This window comes from Montipora capricornis, chromosome 13 (assembly GCF_036669925.1).
Source record: "Montipora capricornis isolate CH-2021 chromosome 13, ASM3666992v2, whole genome shotgun sequence".
Lineage (NCBI taxonomy): Eukaryota > Metazoa > Cnidaria > Anthozoa > Scleractinia > Acroporidae > Montipora > Montipora capricornis.
The window spans coordinates 32,173,088-32,194,635 of record NC_090895.1 but is presented as its reverse complement, the minus strand read 5'-3'; the positions used below and the strand labels follow the sequence as shown (position 1 = coordinate 32,194,635).

At 39.8% G+C, this 21,548-nt stretch overlaps 2 protein-coding genes across 3 annotated transcripts in view; both read left to right on the top strand.

Moving 5' to 3' along the window:
- The first annotated feature begins 3,441 nt into the window (after positions 1-3,441).
- The window catches only part of LOC138029310 (cilia- and flagella-associated protein 44-like), a 35,380-nt gene continuing 17,273 nt past the window's right edge, over positions 3,442-21,548 (top strand). The window contains exons 1-18 of one of the 2 annotated variants that reach the window (XM_068877043.1): positions 3,442-3,459; positions 5,353-5,896; positions 6,657-6,768; positions 7,005-7,167; positions 7,242-7,561; positions 8,455-8,543; positions 9,934-10,208; positions 10,880-10,951; positions 11,035-11,082; positions 11,168-11,267; positions 12,040-12,134; positions 13,129-13,335; positions 13,449-13,559; positions 14,255-14,413; positions 16,529-16,786; positions 17,317-17,471; positions 17,922-18,195; positions 18,722-18,859. In XM_068877043.1, coding sequence (XP_068733144.1) covers positions 3,457-3,459; positions 5,353-5,896; positions 6,657-6,768; positions 7,005-7,167; positions 7,242-7,561; positions 8,455-8,543; positions 9,934-10,208; positions 10,880-10,951; positions 11,035-11,082; positions 11,168-11,267; positions 12,040-12,134; positions 13,129-13,335; positions 13,449-13,559; positions 14,255-14,413; positions 16,529-16,786; positions 17,317-17,471; positions 17,922-18,195; positions 18,722-18,859 — 3,123 coding nt within the window. In that variant the 5' untranslated portion in view covers positions 3,442-3,456. Of the gene's footprint in view, positions 3,460-3,849; positions 5,897-6,656; positions 6,769-7,004; positions 7,168-7,241; positions 7,562-8,454; positions 8,544-9,933; positions 10,209-10,879; positions 10,952-11,034; positions 11,083-11,167; positions 11,268-12,039; positions 12,135-13,128; positions 13,336-13,448; positions 13,560-14,254; positions 14,414-16,528; positions 16,787-17,316; positions 17,472-17,921; positions 18,196-18,721; positions 18,860-21,548 lie in introns of those variants that run through there. The other variant, XM_068877042.1, reaches the window with a different exon arrangement.
- Positions 21,065-21,548, top strand: part of LOC138029312 (uncharacterized) — a 2,730-nt gene continuing 2,246 nt past the window's right edge. Inside the window, exon 1 of the mRNA XM_068877045.1 lies at positions 21,065-21,548. This exon is cut by the window's right edge and continues 2,246 nt beyond it. Within this exon, the coding sequence (XP_068733146.1) occupies positions 21,269-21,548 (280 nt within the window). The 5' untranslated portion in view covers positions 21,065-21,268.

Sequence of the window (21,548 nt, the reverse complement as noted above, 5' to 3'; positions counted from 1 at the left end):
TTAGCTGCAAATGTTATGTGTCGAAGATATTAGCTCATGTAGTTATTCTGAAATTCGAGATGAAATAAAGTTTATCCATGTGTGTATGATACCTTTAGCAGGGCGCGTGCGTACACTTCGTAATCTGCGACTCCAGTGCTTACCATATGGCAGATAAAATGACTTTCCCTTTGAATATATAAGCCATCGAAATCCTACCTCAAAGTGTAATGACAAGGGCGGTCTGGAGCTGTGAGTAGGCGTGGGATTTGTCACATATGGTTTAGGGGCCGACATATCTCTCCCTCAATGCCGTACCGGGAGGCAAGGTCGGTAGCAGAAAGCAGCGAAGGGCCAACTGCGTCCCAAAAGCGATCGCACGGGCCGAAATCCCGGGATGACTCGTTTGGTACGACGCTCCAGCGCCACGTCTGGAGGTACTGCTTTTTTCTCTCTTGTTCAAACATTTCGTCAGCGCATGCGTAAGTCTTCTGGTTCTCCGATACCTAGTCTACCAAAAAAATAAAGATCGTTGGTTCTTTTTACAAGGAATTGCCGTTTCAGTTGATTCTACAGGCATAAACGTAACGTAAGAACCGTGCGTGTCTGGTCTTCTCCAGACAGAGGTGAGAGATGGTTTCATGCAGACTGGGACGCCTAAAAGTTGTAAACATGGCGGTTCCCAGCACGAGTGAAGTTGGCTCTGTGGTCCTTCCGTGGATGAATTCCAGGAGCTACCGATAGAATTTGGACAAGTTTTGAAAGCTAAAAGCTTCAGTGGATGCGGTATTTTGCTGGTAGGACTGGCTGGCCCGACACTTATGAAAAAATCAATGAATTGAGAATTAGGGGAATTCCCTTGTCATGGAATGTCAGAATTACCCAGAATTCTTTTTGGGCATAAAGGAGGCAACTGGTCTTCATGAAATGGCTAAAGTGCGGCCGGAGGAAAAAGTAGTGAGAAGATCATGTCTAGCCAGATACTAAGGAGTAGCCCTGGTGTGTGCTGTTAACGTATACTTTTGATTTCTGAACAAGTTTTTATTATAGAAAATTCGCGACAAAGTAGCGCTTTCTTTTGCCGTTATTCTCGTAGCATAATACTGGCCTTTCTTAATTTCGTGTTAAAAACAGTAAAATGTAAACAAGAGAATACTGAGATTTACATTTGCAAATGACCTGTCTTCTTACCGCTTAAGGACTTAAGCGCCCATTGCTACGGCGCATCCTTATAGCGCACGGAAATTCACATGCCACGTCATTCATCGAGCACACGCACTAAGTACTAAAATGAACAATGGTAGGGCAGATGACTATTGCTATAGGTTTCCTTAGATTTAACGATCTTGAATGTTCGGTGACCCCTACTTTTCTTTTGAGAAACAGATTTTATTTACAATTATCTCCACATTGTCCAAAGGTGAACAAAAAATCAATGTTGGAAGTTAACAAAATTTCAAGATTTCTGTCCTCGGGACAGGGAATCCTGCCATCTTGCGGCTGCAAGGTGCATTAAACTATGGTCGCTAAATGCGAACTTGTTCTTTAAGGAACCGCAACAATTAACTAAATTCACTTGATGAGTCCACTTAAAGAAAGTTTGGTAAAGAACATTTCACTTCAAATATGTAATTCCATTATTTTTGGGCTTACAGACACTGTGGCCTTATTCGCTAAAGAAGCCGGATTTTTTCAGATTTAGGGTGTTCATCGGGGCAAGTTCTCTCCAAAGCGAAGTCGGTGACCCCTCATTTTTTTTACATTTCTGTCATCACGAACTCATCATCTTTCAATGGTAAAATGTTCAGAAAAAAATCAATGTCAGAAAATTTTCGCGCGAACGTCCTTAAGTCAAACTTTACATCTTTATGCAATAAGCGCATTCAATGTGCATTCAACATTTTCTCATATTATACCGTATAAAAGTATGTTTAGAAAAAAAGGTTTTCCTGCCTGTATGAACGATGGGTGTGCTCTGCCGTCCTCTTCCTCTGAATGATCTTCGCAAAATTTACATTCTGTTTTTCGATAAACCTAGAACAAGCAGTTAAGGTCTTAGCTCTTTTTTTTTACGTATCATGAGTTTTGTCATAACATTGTCAAAGTGGCTGTGGATCCACGAGGCGATAGCGGAGTGGATCCGCACACTACTTTGACAATTTGACGCAATATTGCGTCAATTTGGGCATAAATTATAAATTTATGTGTCTTTCCGCTTATTAACAATAAAAATTAGCTAATGAACGCGCGAGAATGTCGTTGACAAAAAGGATTTGAACGCTTTAAGGTTATTCCTTAGTATTGCATTGCGCATCCCTACTGCGCACGATTTTCGCGTCATTAGCGCGCGCACATGAGCACTTGCGTGTACAAAACGTAAGAGATTTCCCTAAAACTAAGCCCGAGAGCGAAATAACTCCTCCTTTTCTCTCAAACGAGCACGGTGACCCCGATTTTTTTTTCAGGTATTTGCTAAGAACAGTCTAACAAAGAACATATTTGAAGAAGAAAAAAAGTTTGATAGTAGAACATGGATTTTTTTTGGAAATTACTTCTGTACTGGGCGTATTTTGGCCAAGGCGAGGGCTTCAAGCTAACCACGGAACTGTCCCAAAAAGTGCACTATTCCCACAACCAGGCAATCAAACACGGCGTAAATGAAGCAATGCTGCTTATGTGAATAAAAGAAGCTTTATTTTCAAAATAAAATTTTGTGTCTTTGAAGTAACGAAGACTTGATTCTGTATGAAGGTGATTCGAATTTTGAACGCACAACTAGTAAAAATACCCCATTTTAAGAGCCTGCTGACGCGTAAACAAGCACGGTGACCCCATCTTTTTATTGCATTTTTTAATGTTTATATCATAAATGTTAATTGTGCAAGTTAGATACTATACTGTAAAACAATTTCAAGGCAATTACCTTAAGTCATTTTATCTTCCATAAGGTACGCACTTTGAGTCCCGGATTACAAAGTGTACGCACGCGCATTGCTGAAAGTAACCAAAGCGGACCAAAGCGGACCATAGTTTTTTTCGCTTTTTGTTCGGTTAGGAGAGAATCAAAGTCAATCAGTCTCAAAACAATCCATTGAGTTTTCCTTGACAATTAGTTATAAGTGCTGAGAAAAACAAATGATTCTGAGTTCAACGGCGACGGAACAAGGAAGCATGGTTATGATTTACAAAGCCGGTGGGTCAGTAACAGGACAGACATCGCTTCATTTTCTGAAAGACAACTGATCAATGTACATATTCTGGCAAATTTACTTATGACGTGTAAGTATCTCGCGCGCGCCGGCTTTTAAATTTTGCAGGTGCATCAAAACCGTGATCTTGAACTAGTGAAAACACGATTTGCATTTTTGCTATTTATCTTCCCTTTGTAAACACTGTATAAGCAAAATGAAGGATTGTTGATTATGTTTTGAATGAAATGACCTGTGGAAAACTGATCATTTAGCGTCGTGAGGAAAAATGGTAAGAGCTGACAAGAAACAAACCGCATTTGAAATGAATGTTGTCTGGTTATAAGCTCTCTCGCGCTTTTTGTACAGCTTAGTTAGCTTTATCAAGGTAATGGTACGTCTAGGCCAACGCTCACGACGCATAAGTAAAATATAAGAACATGGGCTTACCGAAAAAAAAAGGATCGCAAAAACCAGTTATCACATCGAGAAAGGAAACACTTTTCAAAACTGAGTTAAAGTCTTACTTTTTGCAATATCGTTTGTTTTGCTAATTTGTAATGAAAAGTAACCAAGATGTTCAGCGCCAAGCAAAATCTTCATGTAAGAACTTACAGAGGTTTAGGAAAGTCATACTTGTATAAAAAGGTATCACCATGGCGATAAGTTTTGTAATGTGGTCAATTTCAAAATGTCGGACAAACTTGAGGGTTCGGACATTACTCAAGGATCACAGGACCAGGAAAAGGAGGATACTTCAAAGCCACCGGCGCTGAAGGAGGCAACACATAAACTGAAAGCTGAAGCTTTGAGGCGATTGCAGCTACAAGGTGGCGATTACGAAAGTGAGAGTGTGAAATTGGAAAGCGCAGCGGGCCAAGATTCATCCGAAAACGCGAAGTCAGATCTTCAAAACACAAATGATGAAGATGATCAGAGAGGTACTCAGGCAACCAAATCGGATGTTTTGGTCTCCGAGAAAGACAACGATGTTAACACAGGCGTCGACGAAAACAAGGAAAATGGAAGTTCCATTCAGAATTTTTTAGCGAATCAAAACGACTACATTTCAGAGGGTTCTGTCGGAAACGTACATGATATAACCCTTAGTAGGCCTGAAAATGAAGAAAACAAACAAGGATTTGATGTTTCTACGGACGAAGGGAATCACAAGGGTTTTGAGGTGAATGAAAACATTGTTACTAAAGGGCATGCATTGCAGCCAAGCCAAGACGAAAAAGCAGGCCCGAGTACTTCGCGTAAAATATCCAACGATGGCTCAATACCCACAGACCAAGCAAATGAAGGACAGAAGGGAGTATTACAAGGTTCGAGACCTAGCTCAGGAGCCGCAAGAGCTGGATCGGAGTTCAAAGGATACGTTGGAGGAGAGAAAGGTCATCAAAAACCTAGCAGCAGACCGGGGTCTGGAAAGTCTACATCCAGACCAGGGTCAGGGATGGGAGAAACAAGACAAGAACAAAGACAGTCAAGTAGTAGACCTTCTTCTCGAGGCCACAGTGGATCTAGACCTAAATCAGGAAGTACGCAACCGATTGTGGAAATTCGCAAGGACAGACCCACCACAGAGTCGGCTAATATAGATGGTACTGGATTTGTTGATGGCAAAAGTCAACTGAGAGGAGTTGATTCTTCACCAGAAGAAAGGATGGCTGATGAAACAACAACATCGTTCAGAAAAAAGGAAGACTTTGAGGAAGATAACAGGAAATACAAGTCATCTAATAAGCCTGTTGGTGAACAGTTGGCTACCAAGGACCAAACTGCAGTTGTTAGTGGCAAAAAAACATTAAATTTTGGGGGAGAGAATTCTCAGTCTGAAGAAAAAAAGGGTGACGTTTCAATTAGCATGGCTGATACAAAAACGAGTCCTTTAAGAAATATAAGTGAGGGTGCCTCGCAAACATTACCTGTGGTTGGTAATTCAGTAAAACAAGGGAAAGATCCCCATAGCGATACAGAAATGCTTGCAGCGGTTGATGATAAATCTGGTGATGTCATCTCGAAACAAATGTTAAGTAAGGAAAATGACTCTGACTCAAGACAGACACAAGATGATGATAACACACACTATGAGGTGTCACCGCCTGTGAATGAAAGCGTAGGATTTCAGGGTGAGGGTTGTGATTCTAAACAAAGCTCTGATTCTTCTTCTTATAAACAGGACTCCAAAAGTAATGAAGACAGAACAGATGATAGCAAAGGGGAACCTGCAAGTACTACTAAAGGTGACATCAAAAAGGCCAGTAGTTCAGATCAAGTAGGTGGAAATGACATCACATTTTCTGAACAGGAAGACCCACAGAAAGCAACACAAGGAAAGGGTGGTTTTAAGGAAGAGAAAACTGCTAAGGACCAAGGAAAAGTGAAAGAACCTGACAGTGAAAAAGGACCAGAAGCTGATTTAGGTGAAACAAAGGAAGTGTACGAAAGTAAGAAGTCAAGGCAGCAGACAGACCAAGGAATTGATGACAAAGGTCAAAACGAGGGATCATCCAGTCAAGAAAGTTCAAAGGGCGATGTTGTATCACGTGCAGGTCAGGAAAAATTATACGATGACAATGAACAAAAGAAAACGATGGATGACTCAACAAAGGAGGGTACAGATCAAGAAGGTGATGTAAAGGAAAGGAAAGACAAAGAAGGAGAAGAATCAGGGAAAGCTCTTGATGAACCACCAACCACCAGAACTAAACAAGATATATCAGGTAAGGTTTTGGGCCACAAAGAATCAAAACGTTTCCAATTCTTTGCCTTTCAGAACCATTACCATAAGTTATTGGTCCTTTTTTGCTTTCTCTTTTTCATACCCTAAAGAGCTTGATTGAAAACTGATGCATTTTGTTACAATAATTATTGTACACATGTGGAAAAGCCTAGATTTTGTGATCACAGGCTTGGGATTATTATACAAAAAAATTGCAATAATTATTGTTCACAAGAAAATACTTTGTCTGATCCATCACGTGGCACACAAAACACACAGAATGAGTTTTAATGTGGCTTATCTCTATGAAGTGTTCCTTGTGTAATGGTGAAAGGTTTGCGTCAGGTTACTTGTTGCGATTAGTTTGTCTACTTTTCTGCAACCTACTTTCAGCAAAACCTGCATTGTGTTTTCTCAAGATTAATATACACCTTATTCCAAAATGGCCCCCATTTAAATATTCTTTTGTTTTTATTCAAATTAGCCCTTGATGCCTCGTTCTTTAGCTTAAAATTCAAGAGAATATTTTATCTTGAACGAGGCAACAAGGGCCAATTTGTATCCACATAAATCAGCGGCCATTTTGGAATAAGGTGTATTGATTAACCCATTCACCTCTAAACCGGCCTAAACCAGCCATACTTAGTATCTTACTCTGTCTAACGCCAGACCATTTTACTCGTCAATGGGGAACCCCCAGGTGTCAATGGGTTAATATTACTAATGTGACTGGTCTGATACTTTTTAACTTTAATTACAAGACGATGAAGAAACTGAAAGAATTCTTCCAGATGACTTCTATTATGAATTTGATGATCTTGTCTCAAGAGCATTTACAACTGAAGAGATCCCGTCACAGTTGTTGTCATTTCAGTATCCTTTATCAAATGAAATATTAAATACCTGTATAACTGCTTTTTCTTGCAATGTTCTTCCTCTTGTTTGTGTTTTGTACTGTTCAATAATGTAGGTATGATAATTCTGAGAAAATCAACCAGTGAAATAAATGGTAAATATTATTCTTCCATGCCTGATTAGGAACCCATTGTCTCATTGCATGCAACTAGTATATAAATAAATTTATTCCTTGACTCTACGTCTTCTTAAAGCCACTCTTTTGGTTATGAATGCACAAAACGTTCAAACCTTCATGTCCTGGATGAGAGTTCTGTCTTATTCTCTGCTGGAAATACGGCAGAAATTCTCAATCTCAAAACACAAGACCAGACACACATTCGAACAACAGGTGGAGGTGGCATTGGAGCAATCGCGGTGAGTGTCACTTTAGCTTTCACCCTGAGCCACGACTTTAATAATCTTTAATTAGTTGCCTTTTTAACTTGCAGGTACATCCAAGCAGGAAGTATTTTGCTGTGGCAGAAAAAGGCATCAAACCAAACGTCAATATCTTTGAGTTCCCATCTCTTAAGCTTCACCGTATTCTGCGGGAAGGGACTGAAGAGGCTTATGCCAATTTAGATTTCTCACCCAAGGGTGATAAGCTTGCATCTGTAGGCAGTGCACCAGACTACATGCTCACAGTTTGGGACTGGAAAAATGAGCAAGTCATTTTAAGATCCAAGGCATTTTCTCAGGACATTTACAAAGTAGCATTTTCTCCTGAGGATGAGGGTCATTTGTGCACCAGTGGTTCTGGTCATATAAGGTATGAGACAGAGGAGTTGTTCAATGTGAGGCGTGATGAGAGACACTCCACTCTTTCCTCTACCCTCTTTCTGAACAAGGAGTTAAATTTGTCTTAAATGTGTTGACCTTGATTTCAAGGGGGAGATCAGGTGGCTTCTTCCTTTGCTGCTTAGTTTGTCAAGTGTGAGGCACAAAAACACCGGGGCGTGGAAAATGGCTGCGTGAAATTTGGGTGCTAGTCCTGAGGAGTGTATTGTAGTCCCTCCTTTTGCATGCTTCTCCTCATGCCCAGATTTTGCACTGCCATTTTCCTCACCCAGGGACTGCTTGTAGTCTAACATGTAGGAACATTGTAAAGACAGTGTGCATTTTGGTTGTACGGCAACAATAAATTAATCTCTCTGAGCAAGGAGAGAACCAACAACAAACTCAACCCACATATGATGCCAAGGGGCCTGTTTCTCAAAAGTCCCGAAACTTTACGAGCTATTTTTGGGTGTCAAAATTTCCTTTGTATCTCAAGAACGGAGAGGATTTAAGTCATCAAACTTCAAAGTAATTTTTCTTTTTGTTACCCTTGAAACATGTTAAAAGACGAGCTTTCCAAAACAAGTTTCGCAAATGGCTTTTCAGGCGCGAAAAGTTATCAGGACTTTCGACCAGGAATTGAATCCAGGCCATGTTGGTGGGAGGCGAGTCCCCTCACCACTGCGCCACCCCTGCTCCCCAATGAATATATATTATTCATGAATATATATTATTGTTTTGTTTTGCTTTGAACAACTGCAACTTGGCCTCAGCATGATAATGAGACAGAGGGACTTAAGTAAAATGTAGTTGTCGTAAAGAATGGAAAGAACTGTAAGACTGTATACTAGTGACTAATAAAAATGTTTATTTGCCTGTCATCAGATTCTGGACCATGGCAAACACATTCACTGGTTTGAAACTACAGGGACAAATTGGAAAGTTTGGTGCTAAAGAGCTGTCAGACATAGAAGGTCAGTATTCATCTTAACATTCATTGCTTTATTTCATTTAGTAGTAATAATGATAATAATTCAAATCCAGTTAGGGTAAGATGCAGAAGTACAGCTGTATGTGTTTCTATCATTATTAGCTAATTACTTGTAATTTCAATAATATTTGGAGGGGAGGGGGAAGGGGGTTTGATGAGAGACTTAATGAACAAGCATTTTTCAGATGTGATGTCCAGTATTCTACATACTGGTTAACCTGCAATCAGGCGTACGTTTCTTTAGACAGGCGGAAAAGGTACACCTGATACAATTTCTTAACGAGTCGTCTGCCGGTAGTCCAGAATCTAGACTTTACTCTGATTGGCCAAAAAACAATAGAGCTCTTGGAGCCTCTCTCCGATTGGTTACAGAATTGCAAAAAAAAATAAGTTAACAGCTGACCAAATTGTTGCCGTTGAGAAGGATTTGAATAGGAATGATGTTTAAGCTCTGTTTACAGCTGCTGTTGCCTTGACTTCAGATTTTTTTTTTCCAAATTTTTAAAGGAAGGGCAGAGAGAATGCATCCGAAGAATGGTTTCTCAAAGAAGATGTAAAAGTTGAACTTCCTATGGTATTTGGCAATAGTGTTAGAAAAAAATGCCTTGTTGCACTTCCCCCCAACTCGAAAACGTTTGTAGTTGTGGTTAAAATCCTTTGGAATATATTTGGAAGCAACAAGTTCCAAAAAGAACCGAATAGAACTTTAGTGCTGCCACATTCGGGGAATCAGCCAAGTTTGACAGAGAAATTCGACATTGTTTACGGAAGTGCTGAACAATGGTTTAGTGGCAGACATTTCTTACAAAATGATAGTTGAGTTGCTGCGGCTGGAAAACTGGACATTTTTCACATGTTACAGTGATATTAGCATCTTTTATTGGCTAATAATCAAGTTTAAATAATGTTAATTGTACTGTTGATTGCACCTGATGATAACTTGAAGTTTCTGCCTTTTTCTCCAATTTTACCTTGAAATTCTTTGTTCCTTGATGGTTTGAACAGAGAAACCACACCAACTGTCAAGCTGGATTTGCAGAAATATCTTTGATTGTTTGGATAAAGTCTGGCTTCAAAGATGTTCCAGCTAGAGTTCAATTTTGTTTTCGGGGCATCTTTCCTTAAATCGTAACATGCAGGTGATTTCCGGTAAAATCTGATTGGCTCACATTTATAGCATGACACATGATAACATCAGTCTTGACAGGTGGGCGGCAGATGACTAGTTAAGAAATTGTATCAGGTGTACCTTTTCTGCCCTGTCTAGAAAAGTAAGCCTGATCGCAGGTTACAGGTACATACTGATGCATACTTCCACGTGGTAAAATAAAGAGCAGCTTGTGCCCTCTTTTTGATCTCATTACCATTCGCAGGTTTTGTTGAGCTACCAGATGGCAAGGTATTATCAGGCTCTGAATGGGGGAACATGTTGCTCTGGGATGGTGGCTTGATAAAAGTGGAGATTTCCAAGAAAGGCAGAAAGCCATGTCATGTTGGAATGATAGAACAGTTCTTCATGGATGAAGGGGAGCTTATGACTATTGGCGCTGATGGCTTTGTGAAAGTTTGGGATTTTGAGAGTATTGACAATGCAGACACTACTGAAGAAGGACAGTTGTTTGAAATGGACCCCATGTATGAGCTGAAGGTGAGAGATTTGTTTCTCCCATTTACCTCAAATGTCAAGCATTCCTGTACTTGCCTGTAGACCCTGTTGTTACATTAAAGGTTATTTTTTCCTGCCCTGTTCAATAGTGACTCAAAGATAGGAGGGAGGTACAGTGTTTTCATCTCTGATTGGTACTCATGACACCTGAACTTCTGAAATACACTGCATAGATGGACACCAAAAATAAATAAATAATTTGTTTAAAGTATGTGCCTTTTTGGAAGCTTCAAGAAAGTGTGACTGAACTATACATACATACATACATACATACATACATAAATACATACTTAATTGACCACTCCCCATAGGGGCTTTTCAGGGCCATTGAAACACAATGAAACAACAACTGTTAAGAATCCCAACTGGCCGGAGGCAAACCAGTTGGCTATTTGCAAGTGCAGCGGGGAAGTTGAACCAGGGACCACCAGGATCAAATTCAATGAGTGGTCAGAGCGGGTCTTGAACCCAGGTTCTTCGGATATCAAGGCAAGCGCCCTAACCACTGGGCCACACTGCCTCCGTAAAACTATGACAATTTACTTACATCTGTAGACAATAATAATGATAATTTTACAGGTAAGAACAGTTGAACCAAAGAGATAGGTGGTATTTATTACCCTTAACACTTGGGTTTGTTGCACTGGACACAGGTCGGCACAGATGTCAAACTTATGTCCATGGTTAAAGCTGTGAATACTGAAGCCCCCATCTGGTATGCACAGGTGAGACATAAAATGCAGCATGTTTATATTTTTCCCCTTTTATAAAAGACGCTGAAATAACATAAATTTTTCAAATATTTCAGGATGCTGCTGGTGGTATATGGAAGTTAGACCTTTCATTCACACATACTGTAAGTAGGATGTTCAGCATTTTCTTAATGAGGATGCATCATGAGGGCAATCCAAGAACGTTTGGATTTTCTTTGGATTTTTCAGAGCCATGTCCCTGAAAGGATGTTCTCCTACCATGCTGGACCAATCACAGGCTTGGATACATCACCTGTTGCTCATTTTGTGGCCACAACAGGAGTTGATCGTAAGTGGATAGTGACACTTTTCAATTGCCAATCTTGTTATGTTGTACCCAACCCAGGTTACCAATACATGTGATCAGTGTATGATATGGAACATAAAAGTTGGTATTCAAGCATACAATTTTTCTGTTTTACTTGTATAAGAGTTGAAAGAGTGTAAAATGTGCTTAAAAACTTTGGAGGGGAGGAATACTCTCTCAGGAAAAGAGCGTAGACTGTGTGAACAATACTTTATTGGATGTCTGATTAATTGATGAAAAAAAAATGCAATAAGGTAGTGTCAGATAGGAATCCGCACTTGGGTGCACCCTGGGCATTAATGATCTTCAGATTGAAGTACAACGTGAATGACTATAAGAACAAGTTCTCAGTTCTGAGCACACACACTTAAAAAATTTTCATTCTTTAAACCTAATGTGCGTTCTAAGCGTAGAGACTTGTATTCATGCTCATTCTTGTCCTTCAATCTGGAGGTCGCTATTGAGCTTACCACTGTGCACAATGTGTCCAGATTGCATTTTAGGAGAAAATTAAACTTTATGTATTTGTTACCTAACCTGATGTGTTTCATTTTCTGACCTTTGATCTGGAAAGTGTTCCAAGTAAAGACTATTCTGTAGCCTCTCATTAACCCTGTCACTCCTGAGGGGTTCCCTGGTTGTGAATAAAATCATCTGGCCTCAGACCAAGGAAAATATATAAGGGGCCCTCTTAGGAAGGAAACAGTTCATTTATTGAGGTAAACTTTAAAAATACAAATGTCATGTTTTCCAGGTACCGTTCGTGTTTATGACTACGTTTCCAAAACACCAATGTGCCGTGCAAAGTACAATGCAGGTGGATCAAGTTTATTATGGGTTCCTAAAAAGGTGAGATGAAGGAACTATGCATCTTAATCCATGCATGTGTGGTGTCATCATGTTCAGGGTTATGCCATATTATTGAAAAAGGCTAATGAAACACTAAGACAGCAATGGACTGTTCCAGTTAGCAATAATAATAATAAACAATAATTATTCAATTTTGTAGTGGTAGCAATTTGCACCATGGTCAGACTGAAAGCATAATGTGATGCACCTCTTGCACCTCACCATGCACCGGTGGCTCAGTTAGTTGAGCACCAGACTGTCATGCAGGAGGTCATGAGTTTGACTAACTGAGGAGAAAGTGCTGCCTTCGTAATTACACCCTGAAATGGTTAGTCGCTTTCAAGTCTTCTTGGATAAGGACTATAAACCGTAGGCCCCATCACAAAAATATCTTCCATGTTCATAAGTTTCCTGTGGGACATTAAAAACCCACACACTATTCAAGAAGAGTACATATTTAGGGGATGAAGTTCCTGGTGTTGTCGCTGTCCTTTGTGAGTGAAAAATTAGCAGTTCCACATCAGCTGAATGGCTGCCAAAACTTCAACCTGCTCAAACAAGGAAATAAACAAACAAACAACAAGATGCTGTACAGATTATGCACGATGTTGGAGCACAGCTTGCAGCCAATCAGATAGAATCAGCTGTAATGACATTTTGCTGGAGGAGAACTCTGTGCACACCGGTTCAAGAACCAGCAAAATTCAACTCACATAATTTATGACATCTTCAAGTCTGTGAAATGGGCCTCAGGGTCACTTTGTTGGAAAGTGAATAAATACTGCTGAGACTTTCTCAAAGCCAAAATCATTAACCCATAAGAGGTTTAGGGTTAGGGTTATTGTTTTATCATTATTATTGCTAACTGGAACAGTCCTTGTTATCTTAGTGTTTCATTAGCCTTTTTCAATGATATTGACCTTACCTAAATTTTTACACCTTTGATTTATGGTATACGTTTTGCAACCACCAATAAGTAGCCTTTGTTTTGCAGATTGATTCCAGGGGAACCAAACTTCTGGCTGGCTTTGATGATGGTGTTGTGCGCTTACTTGCACTAAACAAGGTTGACCCCTCCCAGCTCAGGACCAAGAAAACCAAACTGAAGCACGAGTTGAATCTGGAACACGTTTTCAAACCTCACACAAAATCAGTTAATGTCCTCACCATTGACCAACAAGGAGAACTTTTGGCCACTGGAGTAGGTTTCTCCTTTTTAATAATTTTTGATTTGCTGATTTTGACACCCAAAGGTGCTGTTTTAGAATGCATTTTTGTGTCATAGTTTACAGCCATGATTGTGTTGCATTTTAGAGTGATGACTGCACAGTGTTTTTCTTTACTGTTGGTGAGATATACAAACCAATTGGTTTTATTGAAACTGCTGCTCCTGTGGTTTCATTGGAATGGACAAAGAAAGGCAAGGTAAAGTGTTGAACTGTGTAGAAGTATTTGTGCAGCTGCCGTGTTATTCATAACCGTATTAGGTACCAGTTACAATATTTGGTACTCTTTTTTATATAACAACCTTTTTTCATGAGAACTTTGAGGATGTGACCAACCAACATTTTAAGAACGCATTAACAATTTTCCTTAGGCTTAGAGCCGATTAAGAACATTTTTATTTTGCTCATTTGTATTTTAAATGAAAACATACAATAAAGGTAAATAAACGTTAATTAACCCAAATACATGTACTTAAGGGCATATTTTGTATAATATAACAATGTTTTTTTTTTGGCATGATACACATCTCAGTTTGCAATAATTAATTATTTATAATCGTTCCAAAATAAAAACAACACCATCAAAGTCATCAGGTGAAACAAAGTCTGATGTCAATTTACGTTTTTAGCCTCACCTCGCAAAAATAGATAAGTACGTTCAGCCTCAGGTCCAAAATTAGACGTTCTTATTTAAGAAAAAGAGTGTATTCTTATTGGCATTATTTATTTTGTCTTATTAATATGTGTGTCAGGTATTATGCTTCTATAGCCCCAAAAAGGCTGGAAAATAAATTCTAGTATTCTGGAATCATGTGATGAGCTGACAGCAGAACATTTTCCTCTGGAATCAACCTCGATGAATAATTACTGTAGTTGTTTTTTTTTTTTCACCAGGATCCACATAGCATACTTGTTGGCTGCAGAGATGGAACCGTGCTTCATGTTGAGGCTCCAGCTCCAGGAAAATACGACACAAGCAAGACGTACCACCTCCCCCTTACAAATCTAAAAACGAAGGAGTATCATTTTACCAGCGTCAAGGAAAAACTTAGAGTTAGTACATTCACACGATATAATAGTATACATGTAGAAGAGCACCTGCTCTCGTGTTTCTCGCTGAGCTAATTGAAAATGACTCAGTGATCGATTCCTTAGAGGACCTGTGGTGGTGGGTCAGTGTGAAGTGAAGCATAAGGTCTTCTCGGATAAGGACAATGAAGCGTAGGCCCCGATCTTCCATGTTTATAAGTTCTCTGTGCGACGTTAAAGAACCCACACACTATTCGAGAAGAGTAGGGGATAAAGTTCCCGGTGTTGTGGCTGTTCTCTGTGAGTATGTTTTTTTCCAGCAGAAGTGGCCGGCTTGGCGTAATGTCTCTAAAAAGGCTTGAGGTGTGTGAGGCCACCAAAGCAAAAACAGCCATAAGTCAAAGGGACACTGCCGAGTGGGGGAAATCGAAAAGGACAATGTTCCCAGTAGAGTCAGGAGCTCACGACCCTGGAGATTACAAATCGCACATTTCCCTTGTGCGTTATTGTTTTCTTAGACCTTCTCAGTATATTTAGAACCTGGTCATAAACCACGCCTTCCACCTTAGCGATTGTACGTGGGCTGAGCTTCAGTCTACTTGGCAAACGTCGGCTTGCCGTTTTACGTTTCACCTACGGCAACTCGGAATGGACTCTGTTAATCTCGAATACTAGTTAACAAAAAAAAAACATGAATCTGTTTTGTGAGTCAACAGAGCAGTGAATAAAATTATTGCTGTAAGGAGTCAGGTATGAACGATCTATAACCATGAAACGTAAATTTTTCCTTGTTTGACTTACCGGAAAATGGTTTTGGGGTTCTTTTTTTTCCACAAGCAACTTGTCATGTGGAAGGAAAACGAGAAGAAAATTTCACGGATACGGCAAACGCGAAAATGCCTTTTTTTCACATAGAAACGGCAAACGCGAAAAAAGGCGGGAAAATCATGGTCACGTGGTCACTTTTGCCTTTCGCGTTTTACGCAAACGGGGTGCTAAGGCCTTGTCCATACGTACCCCCCCCCCCCTCCCCCCCGATGAAAAACCTTAAATGACCACAACCAGATTTTCTGAGCACCCCCAGCAAACCATTGTTTTAACGAAAACTGCTAGTCAGCAACCTGGTTCTGGTCATTGCTGTCTAAGGTCTTCCAATCCGGATTCGTTATAGTATCCAGGACTTCCTTGTTACTTGTCAACAGAACATGCGCCATCGAGAGGCGATAGCATTTCGTTTATACGCCATGTTGAGTCTGTTACGTCATCGGCTTTGAAAATATCCGGATTCGACTGTCCACACGATTCCAAATTCTTTGCACGATTCAAAACTTTCTACTCTGGAGAATGGATTCGCATACCGGATTCGCTGGCCGTGCGGACGGAAGGCGAATCCGCAAATGAAAAGTTGTGGATTCAAAAATATCCGGATACATTACAACCTCTAATTAACAATTAGGCCCGTAGTCCGCAAGGGCTACGGATCAATAGCCTATGAGGCGAAGCCGAATGGGTTATTGACCCGTGGCCCTTGAGGGCGAGGGGTCTAATTGTTTTAGTATCACCCAACTAGTCGGGCAGAAAAAGCTATAATAAAGTTAGCAAATGCAAGTTAAAGAAATATTTATTTGGGAATAAAACGAAAGAAAGCGTCACGCTTTTCGCTACTCGAGGACTATTGATAATAGTCCTCTAGTAGCGTAGCCAATCAAAATGCAGGATTTGGATTAGTCCACTAGTTGGGGGATACTAAATCTCTCTATTAACTGTTTAATTTGTGCGAGAAATAGCGTTCTAAAATAACTGGTTGGGACGCTCAAAATAAGAGTATTAGTTGTCATATCCCATACAGATGATCCGGCTACAATACGCTCCTTGGATGCCAGCCAGCTGGAGAAGGAAACGGTATCGAGAAGAAAGATTAAAAAAAAAATTATTGGCTTTTGAACTAAAGAAAGCAATTTAGTGTTACTTTAGTCCATTCCTCCATCCGCATTACAGTCGGAAGCGACTTGCATTCATTATTTTCAAGTCCAGTTTCCCTTTTGTATATCAACTGCTCCTCCGCCTTGATGTCTGTATTTAAATGACGAAAAAAAAATTGCCATTCACTGAGTGCAGAGGGCTTTTTTGTTATCACAGAAAGCCGAAGAAGAAGCACGAAAAGCCAAAGAGGAGGAGGAGATGCGGAAGAAAAAGGAAGAGGAACGCGCTCGGCGGCGAGCGCGAGGGTTGGAGGATGAAGAGGAAGAACAAGAAGAAGAAGAGAAAAAAGACGGTGTAGAAGGGGAGGAAGAACAGAAGGAGGAGGAAGTGACCGAGGAAGAACAACACCGTGAACCGGGACAGATCATCAAAGGGTTTTACTATGGCAATACTGACAAGTTCTGGGTGTCTATGGTATGTGAAGAAGGTGCACTGATTCTTGCTATAACATGAAAGAAGAGCGCCGCCTTTTGGCTTGAAAAAGATATTCTTTAGTCAATACCGTTGAGATCTTTCATTATTTGGTTCGCAAAGCACCTGTTATCATTTTGCTCAGAACATAGTACATTTCTTTCAAAAGTACTCTTAATCCGATATGTTTTTTTTGATAGCTAAATTTTCCGTGGCTTGTGTCCGCCTTAATCAGAGCTACGACGATCGTTATTGCTCGCGCTACAAGCTTTCGTCATTTAACTTTAAATTAACAGTATGTAAGCGCGAGGAAGCGGTTTCCTCTCCTTTACAGTGTCGCATTCCAAAGTGGAATGCCACGACTCCAAGATCGGATCGGATTAAGAGTACTTTTGAAAAATGACTACTACCAATCGCAATACTGGAAGCACCATAGTACATATTACGGAAGAGAGAAGTGATCATTTCTCTCTCTCCAACGTCGCTCGCTTCCATCACTCTTATTCACCCGTTTTTAATTTCTTCCTTTTCAGGACGGTTGGGATGCTGGTTATCTGTATGAATGTGAGTTTGATGAGGGCAAAAAACCTGCACCGGCTCCAGGACAAGAAGACACTAGAGATGAACCTGTGAGATCCATTCCTGTCGACAACAGCGACGATAAACCAATAAGATCCGTATGCTTTAGGTGAGAGTACCGGCTTTTATTGGGTTACTGGAATGATGGAAAAGAAAATACTATCAAAGTTATCTCATGATCAATCAGAAGAAAAAAAGATGACTCGACGAATCAAAAGAGAACTTGTTCTGGTGTCTCGTCTAAGTGGGTGTTTTTTAATTGTTTGTTCATTATACACGGCCCAAGAAGCCAATAGAGCTTCCTAGTTTTGTATTTAACGCTGGGTGCTTAATCGCACTTAATTTGCTCAAGAACGGTCATTTTTATGTAATTAGGTCGGAGAAGTGATTCATTTTGCCTTGCACATTACAAGGAGAGCATCACATGTTCCTTCTTCCGTTTCTATACCTTATGCTGCGAATACTAGACTTAACTTTCATGATGTTTAAGATAGACCGGCTTAACTGGCTGACTATATAAAGCTATTATTAATCCACTGACACTTGATTCCCATCACAGTCACTCGGGCAAATTCCTTCTTCTTGGAATGGACAATGGAGTGGTTCGTATTCACCCTCTGGATGGTAAACTCGGCTTGGAACATTTAAGCTCTTATTGGGCTTTGAATGTGCACGACAACCAACATGGCGGCATCAAGCACATTAAGACCAGTTTTGATGATAAATATATCTTCACTGCCGGAATGGATGGCAACTTCTTTGTTTTTAAATTCATGGATCAGGCGGTGAAGGGTCTTAAAGTTGCTCACAGGGTGTCCATCCCATCGCCAAAGGTGAGAAAATATACGAGTCTTTTTCTTTTCTTCCTAAAGCATGCATAAAAAAATATCTTTGACTCCTGTGCTCAAAAGATACGATAGTGACCTTGTAAACTAGTTCTTGTTTACCAAATTACTAGCCTCATTTACTGGGGTTAATATTTGGCATCTGATTTTTAACAATGCATGTTTAGTGCGAATGCATCATTTCGACAATTTCAGAGCTAGCAGTATAGCGTGACACCTTTTACCTAAACCTAGTGTAATGACCAAGCTCCCATGACGCTCCTATAACTCAGTGTTGTAGAGCATCCGAACTAGTAACCGGAAGCCGGCCGTAGCCTTGACTCCTGCCGAAAACATATCGGATTTTTGCCGAGCGTCCCCGCGAGTCACCACCGAAGAGCGTTCTCTTCACAGCTTAGCGTTGTTAGCTTCACGAAAGTTTGCGGACACTCTCGTTGAAAATGAAAAGGACACAATGCGTGATGCCCTTCCGAAGCACTTGTCCTGAGCATTTGTGATTTACTTCCTGTTTTAGAAATTGATCGGTGAAGAAGGTGAAGAGATTGTGCAGAAGATCGACGACATAGATGATCCAAACCATTACAGCATTGAACTTGAAAAACAGAAAGCTGAACACGATCGGATGGTGAAACTGGCTGAGGACAAAAAACAGGCAAGGGATAGTTTGTTTTTCATCGCTTTGGTCCTTTTTGCATGGGTGTAGCTTTCCACGTCAAACCCTATTAAGGTGGCTCAAACCAGTTTCACTTGAAAAAAAACGTTCTTGTTAGAATGATTGAGACTACAACACTTTATCACTTAAGGTGGCTGGTACCAGTTTCCTCGCGCGGGGAGTAAGTCACCTTCGTTGCGTCATGCGTGAGTAACACGCACGATACAGGCGCGAGATTTAAAACCCGAAAAACCAAAACAAACATGGCGGCGTGCGGCTTTTTTCGCGCAAGGACACTTTTGTACTGTTGGAGACGAAATTTTCATTTAAAAGAGACTCTTCCTGCTAGAACAACTTTAGTCAATTCTGTGTATTTAAGAAAAATTGTTTCTGGAATTCAATGTTTCCCAAGTTTCAAAGGCAACTCGATCGATCGTTACGGCCACAGGGAGCGTATAAAGGACTCGCAAAGTGGACATAAATATGAAGAATGGACACACCAACAAAAATCATTTTGCTTGTTCTTCTTCGCAACATTCTATGGGTTGTATTTTGTTTGCTCGACAAATATTGCGTATGCAGGAGATAGAGAAGACGAAAAACCAAACTACGAGTCCAGGCGACACAAAGGATGCTTTGCTTCCAAACGACAAATTCAATCCGTAGCAAATCTGACCAGAGCAAAAAAATGCATAACCCAAGGCAACGAAAATCACCCTGAAGAGGAACAAGACTTTGAACCTCCAAGAAAAATAGAAACGAGGTCACAGGTATGTTGTTTATGCGATAAATATTTATCGTTACGTCGCTAACACTGTGCCAAATGTTGGCTCAAATATTGCAAATTAGCTAGATGGACCATTTCAATTTCCTTCCTGTTACTTTGCCTTTTAGTTTGAAAAAATTTAAATATCAGAAAGTAAATGGCTTGGCAAATATATTTTCATTACAGCAACCTAAACATGGGGTTGATATTTGTGGTACAAGACTGATTGAACTTCACGTTCTGCGAAATGACCTGAAATCTTGTTCAAACTGTAAAGAAGGTGAGTGTCTCTTGGTGTCTTCAGAAGTTTCTTGAAGCAATAGTAGGGAAGCAAAATTATAGTTTTCTACTTTTAAGAAAAATATCGTTTCATTGTTACCATACAAGTAAAGTACACAAAAATTGTGTACTTAAGTACATCACTAATATGAAGTAAAATTAGTGTAGAATAGAGTAACTTTTGTATTGATGTGAAGGTTGTTGACTCTTCAATTGCTATATAATCCCCAAGTCATACAAAAAGGAACATTATTTTGTGAAAAATAGTTGAAAATATTACGAGTGATATTTTGATATCGAATTGTTTTTTTAAATAAACCTCAAATATTAGCGATGGAAGATGCTTACTTATCTGTTTGTAATAGTGCCTGGCATTTTTTGAAATTATCTTACATGGGTATGAACAAAATAGTATGGGTAATCAAAAGGTTACAAGTGAAGTCAGGGAATCATCATTTCACCCACGCTTTGTCCAAAATCAAATAATTTCCTCAGCCCAAAGGCTCTGGAATTTATCTGATTTTGGACAAAACACAAGTGACTTATTCCCTAATTTCAGGAGTATACCATTTGATTAGCTATTAACATTATGGGTGACAAATTACGTTCATAAGACACCATTTTGGCACTGTAGGAAAAGTTGCCATGGCAACATTATAAATTAACGCTGAAATTTCGCACCAAAATTAAGGAGTAATTTGTCATCCATGTTATAAGCTGAAATACAACTCATCTATGCCAATCAAATTGCAAAGTACAATACAATACTTTATTTGCCACCATCAATTTTACCAATATTGGAAGGTACACTGTGTATTCACAAGTCAGAGGCTTCAAAGGTCTTTTTTTTTTTGCTTACTACTAATTTATATTCTTCAATTTGTTGTTTTGTTGCCCCATTCAAGTTAATGTGATATTCAAATGCTTAGGTCCTTTGCCTTGTTGTAACCAAAACATCAATAACAGCATGGATATTTCCATTTCGCAAATAGAAAACTAACACGATGTAGCAATAAAACAATGGAACAATAAAGGTCCATTCTTTTTCATGAGTACATTTAACATCCCTGAGCATGAGACAAAAATAATATGATTTATCATTTGCTTTTATGCAACATTGGCTGAGAAACAAATTAGTCACTACATGTACATGAAGTTCATTTATTGCTTCAACAGGTCCATTATCCCTCGTAAACATTACTGGAGAAAAACGAAGTGGTCTTTGTAGTATCTTTAGCATTAAATGCAGCTACTGTGGTCACATAAATGAAGTGAAATCCTCTGGAGAACACCGAGCTGGAAACCGTGGTCCTCTTGTTAGCGATATCAACACAAGGGCAGTATTAGGATCCCTTCATGCTGGCATGGGGAATACACACCTAAATAATTTAGTGTCTGCAATGAACATACCAACCATGAATCATCGCTTGTTTAAAAGAAGAGAAAGGGAAGTTGGCAATGCTGTAGAGAAAGTTGCGAGGGAAAGCTGTGAAATGAACTTGAATTTAGAAAAAAAAGTAGCTAAGCAGTCCTCTGGTCCATCAACAGATGGCCTTGTTGGAATCGCAGTTTCTTACGATATGGGTTGGCAAAAAAGGGGAAGGGGACACAATTCTTCAACTGGTCATGGGGCTGCCATGGGTC